Raw genomic sequence first — 11,595 nt, 5'->3', positions numbered from 1 at the left:
TGTAAACACACTTTGTAAATTGAAGCTATTATAATACAGCTATAGCTATCAATCATATTTTTTAAAAACAATATATAAGACAGATTAAAAGCAGACACTTTACAACTTAAAAGTACTCAAGTCAACCTGCCAAACAGATCCACAGGGAGACGCCAAAAGATCCCTAACCCTCCGCTTTGACCTGACTGCATTTATACAGCTACTCTACGGATCCATTCAGAATGACTAAACACAGCAAAATACAAAAGAAAAACACATAATTCAAAAGAAAAATTAATAATTCAAAACGCATGATTCTGAAGGAATCGCAGGACAATAACAACTATAACAATTTTTGACTGGCATATACATAAACTACATTTCTTTAAAATACCTTTCCACTTTTCTCATATGCTTCTGTCAACCACAGGCTTGCAGTGCACATACTGGTGGTAAACACACGTTTGCATGGCAAAAACTAGTTTTCTGCATTGGTTTGATCTTCAGCTAGGCTACAATTATGGACAAACATAATCTATATAACATAAACAATATTGACTAAACTAACACACAAACAGCTGTACGGTACTTTTCAAAAATGTATGATATTGAGTGAGCATGGGCACGGCAGGCTGGATAAAGTCATTGGAAACACTGATATATAGTTTTAAAGGGTTCACTAATGTATTATTGCCACTGGACTAAACTAATGTAAAATATTGACAGCCACAGTTTTTATTCAGATGGCACACTTTGATGCCGGAGTATTTGGCCTGTTCCTTCTCTACATCTTGTTCACACACAGGCTTGCAATCCGTTTTCACCAGCTGTGTCCATCATTTCCTTCATTATCTTGTGTTATTTGTGTTTTCCTTCTCACAACTCTCACTGCTCCCTCCACACGGCTCTAGGCACCAGTGTGTGTCTGTTCATCTTTCACAGCTGACAAAACCTCACCTCCCTCATTGCTGATCTCACCATCTGTTCTTCCACCAGATACTGTGTGTGTGCTCAGATCCAGCTCTGAGTGATGACGGTCCTTCACTGCATGTTGGTTCTTGTCCTCTGGCACAGGCATGTCACTGGTTATCTAGTCTGAATCAGAGACATTTACACCACCGTCTTGTTCATTTTTGACGTGTCGACTCATTTCCGGTGGATCATTTCCTCCTTCATGTCCACTATTACCACTATCTTCTGGTTGAGTTTGCACTTCAGTTTCTCCTTCATTTTGCACAACCTTTGTATTATTATCAGTCAGTTTAAAGCTTTGGCCTTTATCCGTCATCTTTGATTTATTTGGCACTTCTTCATCTTGTTTACTCAACCCATCGTCGAGCCGCTGCTGAGACACACAGTCTGAATCAGTTTGCTTGTCTTGTTTGTCAGCGTTAGTGCAGCTTTGTTCCTCATGTATCTCTGGATCAGGATTTCTTTCTTCTGCCGTTTGTTCCTGGCCACCTTCTGGTTCCAGTCCAGGACGTTTTCTTTCTTCTTCTTTGTCTTGTTCTGTGTAATTACTTCGGTCAGTTTGATTTGAAGACGAGTCACTGCTGTTTATAGGTTTCTTCTCCAGGTTAGCTGGTGAATCTGTAACTAAATTGAACAAGATAAGAAACGTCATCCACTCATTCAAACACTTTGTTCAAATGACTAATAAATGACAATATCAATCTTCTGAATCTGGACTGGATGTGTAGACAATAAGTACACAGTTAATGTCAGGTCAGATGAGATGTTTATTTCAGAACTCCAGACAAACATATAATCAGTGTTTTACCTGTGTCTCGTCTGTCTTCCGCCTCTTCTTTCTCTCCTGGTGTCTGATTATCCTCACTGTGATCTTCAGGGTTCTGCTCTCCTCTCTCGTTCTGATGCTCAGGAAACTTCTCTTCATCTCCGCTCTCCTGTTTCAGACTGTTCTCTTTCTCCTCTTCTTCTTCTCTCTGTTTATGTCTCTCCTTCTCTGCTTCATCAGGTTTGCTGTTAGTGTTTTCTTCTGCTTCAACTGCATTTTTGCTGTTCTTCATATTTTTGTTTAGTTCTCCTTCATTTCCATTTCTGGTGTCCTCTTGGTTGGTTTCTGACACAGCAGATTGTGGACTCTGTTTTAGATTTTTTGTTTGCACTTCTTCATCTCGTCTACTCAACTCATCGCCGTGTCCCAGCCGCTGAGGCACACTGTTTATTATAGTGTCTGAATCAGTTTGTTTGCAGCTTTGGGTCTCTGGATCGGGATTTTTTTCTTCTGTCGTTTGTTCCTGGCCACCTTCCCGTTTTCTTTCTTCTTCTTTGTCTTGTTCTGTGTAATTACTTCGGTCAGTTTGATTTGAAGACGAGTCACTGCTGTTTATAGGTTTCTTCTCCAGGTTAGCTGGTGAATCTGTAACTAAATTGAACAAGATAAGAAACGTCATCCACTCATTCAAACACTTTGTTCAAATGAGTAACAAATGACAATATCAATCTTCTGAAACTGGACTGGATGTGTAGAGAATAAGTACACAGTTAAAGTCAGGTCAGAAGAAGAGGCAGAAACTAACCCGCCGGAGAACTGAGAGCTTCATTGTCCAACAGCTGATCCACGGCGGGATGATCGCGACCTTCCGCTAAAATAATCAGAAACACAGATCTGATGTTTATTTCAGACTCCAGTGATTTGTCTGCAAGGTTTTGTTTCTCCAGACAAACACATCATCTGCATTTTACCTGTGTTTGCTCTGTCTATCCCGTCCTGGTTTTCCTCTTCACTTCTCTCTTCTTTCTCTCCTGGTCTCATGTAATCCTCACTATTAGCCGTATCTTTGGTCTTCTGATTTCTCATGCTCTCGTTCTGCTGCTCAACTGATTGTTCACCTTTGTCACTTTGGCTCTTTTTCTCGTTTTTGTGTTGATGTTCTGCTTCATTTTCTGTATCCATTCTTTCTGTCACAGCAGATTGTGGACTCACAGTCTCTATGAATTCAAAATTGAACAAAAATGTAATTAGTAATTGTGTGTCTTCCACCAAACGATAGGTTAATGCTTCTGATATTGAGGTCTGCTTTAAACCCTTAGTTTTTCAGTGGAATACAAAATGAATATTTTTGAAATCTTCACACAACTCTTATTTATTCAACAGTTCATAGTGACCAATATCAAAACGGACAAAACCACAATCAAATCACCATGAAAGTACCATAAAAGTAGTCCATACATCTCATGTGTTATATTCCCAATCTCCTTAAGCCTTGTGTGACAAACAGACTGAAGATTAAATTGCTCCATTAATGCGCTCCATTAAATACGACAGCTCTTGATGCAAGACATCAGACAACCTGACATCTGGTGTGATTTGAGAGTTGTGGTGGGAAAACTTTCAGTGAATAACATTTAGGTCTGTATGTTATAAGTTATTACATAAATACTTATGGATAGGAACATAGTGCACAAGCTACATGAATGAAACTTTTATTATACTTTCTAATGTAGTTTCTGAAGCTTGAAAAAAATCTGTGTGAAAATGCTTGAAATTCTCCTTTTGTGTTGCACTGATATCCATCATATTGCTGACATGAGGATGAGAAAAAGATCAATTTGTTTTTGGAGTGATTTATCTTTTTAACAGAAAATGACTCAATAAATCGGGTGAACAAACCCTTAAAACTCCTTCTATATAAATTTAAATACATTACAAAAGTAATAAAATGGTAGCATATAATCAGTGTTTTACCCGTGTCTCCTCCGTCTTCCGTCTCTTCTTTCTCTCCTGGTGTCTGATTATCCTCACTGTGATCTTCAGTTTTCTGCTCTTCTCTCTCGTTCTGATGCTCAGGAAACTTCTCTTCATCTCCGCTCTCCTGTTTCTGACTTCTCTCTTTCTCCTCTTCTTCTTGTCTCTGTTTATGTCTCTCCTTCTCAGTTTCATCAGGTTCACTGTAAGTGTTTTCTTCTGCTTCAACTGCATGTTTGCTGTTCTTCTCATTTCTGTCTAGTTCTCCTTCATTTTCCTTTCCGGTGTCCTCTTGGTTTGTTTCTGACACAGCAGATTGTGGACTCTGTTTTAGATTTTGTTCCTGCAATTTTTTTGCTTCCTTCAAAAGTGTTTGTCCTTCATCAGTTTCACCTGAACTCTCTGCTCCATTGTCCTGATGCCATTTCTTATCAACAATAGATGGTTTTTGAGGGGGAAGTCTGGTGTGACTAGGGAGTGTGGCTTCAAACGAACCTGAAACAAAGCATTCAAAGACATTAACAGCAGATTCAAGCGTCGTTCATTCTCAGTGAGAGCTGAGAGTGAGTTTATAGTGTTATCCAGCAACATGAGCAACAGCTACCACTGTACATATCATGTCAGCATGTCTACTGATGATAATAATACTAAATAGTAATTGTTACCTGGATAGACATCCGTTGGGTCGTTTCTCAACAGGCTACCTAAATTAATAATAAACATTATTGATTACATCAAATGATCTTTTATTATATAAAATGCTTATGCTCTATTAAATGTCTATGCAAGTGAATTTATGGCAGTGCTTATAAATTACAAGAACTATCAAGTTTGCAAAGTCCTGCATATTTAGGAGCTCACCCAATCCTCAAATAGATAAGGCAGGACATTGTATGCAAATTAAAGGCAAATATCATTTAGTGAATCCCAAGCTTGGAGCTTTATATCTTGGACTTCGCCCCTTTGAAATCAATCTCCCATAAACTTGGCCCTATAGGCTGTGATTCTGCACACAGAAATCACGATATGATTTAACTTACGTTCACATACATATTAAATGCATACGAATATTTAATAAATAGAGAGGTTAATTATACATAGACAAAATACATTTCTGATGAGATTTTGAGGGAAGCCAGGCTTCCTGGACAGACAGTCATCAAGAAATTGCTAACTAGAACGTTAAAAAGAAATAAAATCTTAATAAAAGAACTACTATTAATATTTATATAAGACTATTTGAGATAATGATGTTATTTTAATATGGATGTTTGGCTAAAGCATATTATGTAAAATTATATAACTTGCAAACTTTTGTATTGTAGAAAGAGCAACATTTGTATTGTTTTTCTTACAAGTCACACAAGGGGCCCTATCTCGCACCCAGCGCAATTGACTTTGTACACCGACGCATGTATCATTCCTATTTTGCACCCGCTCACAGCGGACTTTTCCCTCCACAGACGCACGTCGGTAAACTAGGGAATGAACTTGCGCTCCCGGGGGTAGTTCAGAGAAAAGAGGAGGCATGTTCTGGCGCAAACGTTCCCTGGTGCTATTTTGCAGGTTTAGAAAACAATTCCGCCACAGACCAGGAAAAACCTTGTCTAAAGTTAGTGGTGTGTTGCACATGTTATTCATATGCTATTTTAAGGGCGCATGCTTGGCCATAATCAATGTAGCGTGTGCACAACGCTCATACACTTTGATTCTCTCATCTACACAGAAGCAGCAGTTTTCATTTTTGCAAATCATACATTATTACAAGGAAAAATATTCCACACGAGGGAAATCATTGTGGTGTCCATGAAGATGTGAAAAAATAGGCATAAATCTAGCTTACACATTTACCCACATTATCATACACCTGTTTAACCGAAGCTAATTTGGGTGTGTTTCTCCATCCCCCAAAGTTACTTGCGTTTCACACTTGATACTTGCATTTCAGATCGTTAAAATAGGGCCCAAGATGTCAAATCATGTCATGTCAAATATTCAAAATTGAAGCACATCTCAAACCTTGAAAGCTTAAGAGTTAAAAATCAAACATTTCCCAAGCTCTGTGCAAACCCTGATCTTACCATGTTCAGGGTCTGGTGTTCTCTTGCCAGGCTGCATTGCTGCTCATCCACGTACAAGACAAAAAAAATGTGTTAATCTTTGTAATATAATCTTTGTGAGACATGGGTGTCAAATTAAGATGTATTTTGAGAGTAAATTGTTGAATACTTTTTCATGGCACTTACACTTTTCTTTACGTCTGTATAAGAATATTCCCAGTACAATAAGCAGAATGATGATGAGAAGTATTGGTACTATTATGACTGGAACAAGTACAGCAGCCCCTGCTCTGCCTGCACACAAAAGACATAGTGTTAATGTACAACATCTGCATCAGAGTCTCAAGGCATCTACAACAGTTGTGTTGAGTGATTGGCTGTCGAACCTGTGTGGCAGTCTCTCAGAGTGAAGTTTGTGCTCTTGCTGTTAGCTTGATTCTTCACAGTGCAGGTATAGACCGAGTCACGGTTTCCCTCCTGTTCTTCAACGAGAAGCTCTGGTCGCGATTGAACCTTTATATTCGGCCCTCTCCATTCATAGCTCAGCTGAGTTCGGGATTTGCCCGAACACAACAGTTTTTTAACATTTGAAGTCTCATCCGGTTCACAGGTCACTTGAGGCTCTGGCAGAACATCTAAGACCCCAAAGCAGAGAGGCATTAGTGGCGATCAGTGGATATTTGCTCATTTTGAGATTACTAATCAATAACTCAAACTGTTTTAATTGATTATTAATCAATAACATTGTTAAAGGTTGTCTAAGCGATCCCGGGAGACGTTTCTTCTTGTTGACATTCGAATTATTGTCAAACAAAACGGAGGCTGGCTAGACCCTCCCTCCTCCTCATCCCGTCTCCTCCCCTCCCTTCCCTTCCGGCATAAAGGAAAGTCAAAATAGTCACTACAAAGTTAAGTTTTACTGATACTTCATTCAATGTGTAATATCGCCAAGTTAGATAAATGCTTTTATATATTGCAGAACAGAATGCAGAAAAAGAGAAAAATTATCTTAAAATCGTTTTGCCACCTGAGGTTATAAATAGCTCCCATACAAGGACGCAATGATAGCAAGATAACGTTTAGCTTCGCGTTTCCCAGTGAGCATAAACAACGGCGGCGTTGTAAACAAATTTAGTCAAAGTTGTCAATAGCCTTTAAATGAACATTCAAATTCACGACAAACCGTGGGTGAAAACAACCCTTAACTTACACAAATTGTCGCCCTACTGTGAATTTGCTTGATCATTTACAATAGAGATTGATCGCTGCTAGAAACATACATGTTGTATTCACCAAAGTTAACGCTGACTGCATAAATCTAGCTAATTACATCCTTGTGTTGGTTTGGCGAACATGAACGTCAGTTTAGAAAGAATAGTGGATTTACCTGTTCTGCAAAAACAGAGCAACTGAATGTCGGATAGTAGCTGCTAGCTAATCCCTTCTGCCGGCGGAGGTCTCGCCACATTTCAAAGGTTTTTCCGATGTAAATTCGGGACTTCGCGCGTTCCTTATCCTTGTCCCTCTTGCCAGTTGTTCTGTTCATCGGAGCGTCGTCTATTTGGTCGTGTGTCGGCCATAATTCAAACTTCCCTCTTCATCTCTCTCCTCCACACACCCACCTCATGTGCACGCGCACTAACCCCGCAAACCCCACCCTTCAACACTTCTTGTCGGTTATTGGCTGGAGCTCTGTTTGTTATGTTTCGGGGTGCGGGTGAGCACAGTTTGTTTTTGTTGCCGTTTGTGGAGCCTGTGGTGTCTACAGAGACCGCGTTTTTTTACAGTGTGTTCAGGGGACAGGCAGCTAGCGGATAGTGAGGAGATGTTTGCTGTATGTGACAAAAAATGTTTTGGCCTGACATTGCTTAGACAACCTTTAATGTCACTTTCTCTGTTTTAAATAGTTATGGGCACCTTTACATTGCATTTCAAAGGCACACATTTACATTCTTATCAGTTCTTGCTTTCCCTGGGAATCGAACCCATGACCTTGGCATTACAAGCGCCAATGCTCTACTGTTTGAACTAACACCGCAAGTGTTCATTTCTTCGTTCAACAAAGAAGAAACTGATTGTAACTTCAACTCCATTGACTTACTGAGCCATCAAGACTTTCTCCTGAGGCTGCAACCGGACGCTCATTCAACAGCTAAGGCACTGCATGTATCCTACATTTATCTAACTATACAGAGGTTTAGTATGAGCGGCGACCTCTTGTTGATAAGGTGCTTTGAAGTAAGAAGCTGATGGTTCCTTCAGATGGTTAAATGACTCTTTTGATCGCTACATTCAATCTCACGTTTTTCATTTCCCATGTATGCGTGAGTGTGTGTATGTGTTTGTTTAGATTAGTTATGTGTTTTTGATGTAGTTAAATAAAACTTTTGTGCACATTCATGTAAGTTTTGATTCTAGTCTCTGCTTTTAAATCAACGTCAATTTAACGATGCGATCACAGCTACATGCTATACAGCGTTATTGTTCTGTGGCCATGAAAAATATCCTTTCTGAGAGTTGAAAGACGAACAATACTGAGTGTTCGCTGGACGAACAGATGAACTGATTGTAATTTTAATTAATTCAATATTAACAATTAATTATAAGGAGTTATGATTAAATATACATTTTCTATTTTAACAAAATTTGTTAGGTAAGGTAAGAGATTATATAGATAGATAGATAGATAGATAGATAGATAGATAGATAGATAGATAGATAGATAGATAGATAGATAGATTACCCAAAACTGTCACGGTATGACTGGAGGTCTGAACTTTCCCATTGATTTCAATTTCAGACTTATATAGTCCACTGTCTTGGCTGGTTAGTTTTCTTATTGTGAGCTGTCCTGTTTCGAAATCAAGCACTAAACGTTGAGCGAATGAGCCGTACTCCACCATCTCACTCCTGTCATACAACAGAACCATGTTCCCATTGTGTTTCCACACTATTTCTGTAGGCTTTCCACGGATGCTTGGAGTAAGTGTGATGTCTTTTCCAATTTCTTCATAGTCATCACAGAAAACAAAATCTGTAGGAGATGAAAGAGACACTATTAGTGAAGATTCTTTGGTTCAATGGTTCTTCTTTAGTGAAGTTCAATGGGTGAATCTCACAATAAACCTGGGTCATATTTAACACTAAAATCAAAAGACAAATGCAGGACATAATATTCTGCTATGAGACAATTTAGCATATTTTATTTTTTGCAATGTACCATATTTAATTTTTAATAAATGTTTAAATGCACCAGTTTTCCAAGATATTCCCCCAACATTCTCATTGCCATAATGTGTTTACGTGTTTTGATATTTAATGACAGATTGTCATTACTGCAATCCAGTAATATTTACTATATAACAGTAAATATACTGTAATACATTTGTATATGTTAAATAAACAATTAAAAAAAAAAACTTCAATTATAAATAATACAATTATGCATATAAACTACATTAAAGTCTAGAGCCTGAGATTTAATTGTCTTTATGCTAAATACAATGACTTTATTCCTTTGATTTTGAAATGAAATATGACCTTGTTCTGGATGTTTCATTAAATCAAGTTACCAGCCTGCAAGTTGTTGGCTCAAAAAAAAAAAAAAATAATAATAATAATAATAATTTACATATATATGTATATTGTAAACAAACAACAAATCAAATTTTGGTATAAATCTCTAGCCTAATCTTATCAAATAAAGGTTTTGTGTTTCAGTTCGAGATCACAGAACAGCCTCAGTCCAAAGTTCAGTGAAAGTCCTGCATTCAAAGAGAGATTCACCAAAGTTTACACACGTTCGACTTTTAGTCTTTTTAATCTGGCTTCAACTATTCCTTAAATGCTAAATACTTCATAACCCGTTCCAGAACTCTTTAAACAACTTATTAAAGACGCATTTATTTCCGCGAATGTCTGTATGTTTCGACCTGCGTTTCTGTTTCCCGCACAGGTCATTGCACCTGGATCACAGGGGAATAGTCTGTTTTCCTTCATCTCCATGTTTAAAGAGCTATGGACTTACCTCGAGCAAAACAGAGACATGTAATGAAGACCAAACTCTTAGTTACTGCCATCTTCCCTCGGGTCTCGAGACTGAGTTTCTGTTTAACCCCGTGCGCGCGCCTGTGCGGGGATACTTAATGGAGACAGCATAAATCTCGACAGCTAACGCTAACAAAACAAAACAAATAAACCATTAAAAAGTCGCCACATCGTTTTGAGGCAGTGAGTTAAAGAATGAAAAGGAAACTCCGATTAGTAGTATCGGTACGGAGTGTCCTGCTGAAACTGTGGGCGGAGACTGAAGGTGTAAACGCACCTTTATAAATGACGCAAGCAGTAACGACAACCGGTTATATAACAGCTAATGGTCTCTTTCATGATGATTTTCTCACTAAAAGCGATCACAAAACATAACACCAATGCTATATTTTCTTAATGTAATTATTTGTTAACAAACAAGTATTCATTACTTCAATGAGCTCGTTGTTTCTGCATTAAATTATTACATTATTAATACATTTTTAGCTGTGATTTTGTATCAAGGTTATTATAGGTTTGCATTTTTAAATTAGTTTTTATTTTAATATCATTTTCAAATTTCCTATAAATTTCAGTTTAGTTTTAGTTAGTTTCATTAATGGTTTTGTTAGTTTTAGTTTAGTTTTTATTTTGTGAACACATTTCTTTTTAGTTTTTATATATTTAGTTTCAGTTTTAGTTTTAGTAATTATAGTTTAGCAGAGTTAACAGAACACTTCTAGATAAAGACATTTAATTTCAGCAAAGTTTAATGTTTGCAGTTTACATTTAACTCTTGTGAAAACCTCTTGATAATAAAATAAAATAATTGTTTGAGGATGAACAAAGAACCAAACAAATGCAACTAAAAAGTAAAAATTATATAATAATATTAAAAATGAAATCTTGTTAAACGTGGTGTATGCGTATGATTATTCTTTAAGGTTATTTCAATGATTAATCCTTTCAAACATTATTCTTGTATTGATCCATTTATGCTTTTGTCTATTGCATCGTTTAAAATCATATACTCATAGTTATACACATATTCAAATGTTCTCTTCAGACCAGACATTTAGTATACTTCTACTCTGACAAACATACGTCTATTTCTGGGCTCTAGACATGCTATTTGTTGTTTCCGTTTTCTGCTCAGTGTGGTATCTTGTCTAATATGTGTGGTATAGGCCTATCTTGTTTATAGGCTAGTTTCACATGAGATGGTGATCTTACCTGAAATTAAGGTACAGCTGTATTTGCATGAGGTGGAAATACTTATTTGGGCCTTTCTGCTTCTTAGGGCTGGTTCACACAGAAAGACGCGGGCACAGTGGGGAAAAAGCGCAAGGTCTCGATATATTAAAAGTTGAACTTATTTTAACTTGAGTGCCGTGTTTTTAGAGCGTCGTCTATTTCTATTTTATTTCAGTTTACGAAAATGTTTTTTGACCAATAGTTTTAGTCTTAGTTTCAGTTTTCGTTTACGAAAATAACCTTAATTTCTGAAATGCATAACTAAGACAGTCACTTCTGATTACAGAACACTAGATTGTAATGTGGACTCATGCACTTTCTGTAAAGCTGCTTTGAAATGATGTGTATTACCCCGACTGAGCCTGGGCTCTCCGACTGAGCCTGGGCCCTCCGACTGAGCCTGGGCTCTCCGACTGAGCCCGGGCCCTCCGACTGAGCCCGGGCTCTCCGACTGAGCCCGGGGTCTCCGACTGAGCCCGGGCTCTCCGACTGAGCCCGGGCTCTCCGACTGAGCCCGGGCTCTCCGACTGAGCCCGGGCTCTCCGACTGAGCCCGGGCTCTCCG

The 11,595-nt window shown here is 38.1% G+C and overlaps 1 protein-coding gene across 2 annotated transcripts; it reads right to left on the bottom strand.

The window, feature by feature from the left end:
- Positions 1 to 850: 850 nt before the first annotated feature.
- Positions 851 to 10,085, bottom strand: LOC308692255 (uncharacterized protein). 2 transcript variants are annotated; one of them, XM_081368090.1, is made up of 12 exons: positions 9,779 to 10,052; positions 8,495 to 8,785; positions 6,138 to 6,386; positions 5,938 to 6,045; positions 5,773 to 5,811; positions 4,357 to 4,395; positions 4,085 to 4,186; positions 3,692 to 3,994; positions 2,689 to 2,934; positions 2,523 to 2,588; positions 1,760 to 2,368; positions 851 to 1,575 (listed from the first exon to the last, which is right to left on the bottom strand). In XM_081368090.1, the coding sequence occupies exons 1-12, from the start codon at positions 9,828 to 9,830 to the stop codon at positions 1,070 to 1,072; spliced, it is 2,610 nt and encodes an 869-aa protein (XP_081224216.1). In that variant the 5' UTR covers positions 9,831 to 10,052; the 3' UTR covers positions 851 to 1,069. The 2 variants fall into 2 exon arrangements, with proteins under 2 accessions (XP_081224216.1, XP_081224215.1); XM_081368089.1 differs by having other exon boundaries at positions 3,692 to 4,186; positions 9,779 to 10,085.
- Between the last annotated feature and the right edge of the window lie 1,510 nt (positions 10,086 to 11,595).

Source organism: Scardinius erythrophthalmus, assembly GCF_964197995.2.
Source record: "Scardinius erythrophthalmus genome assembly, chromosome: 6".
NCBI classification, from domain to species: Eukaryota; Metazoa; Chordata; class Actinopteri; order Cypriniformes; family Leuciscidae; genus Scardinius; species Scardinius erythrophthalmus.
Note: the sequence above shows the minus strand (reverse complement) of the source record. Positions and strands in the feature narration are given on the sequence as shown.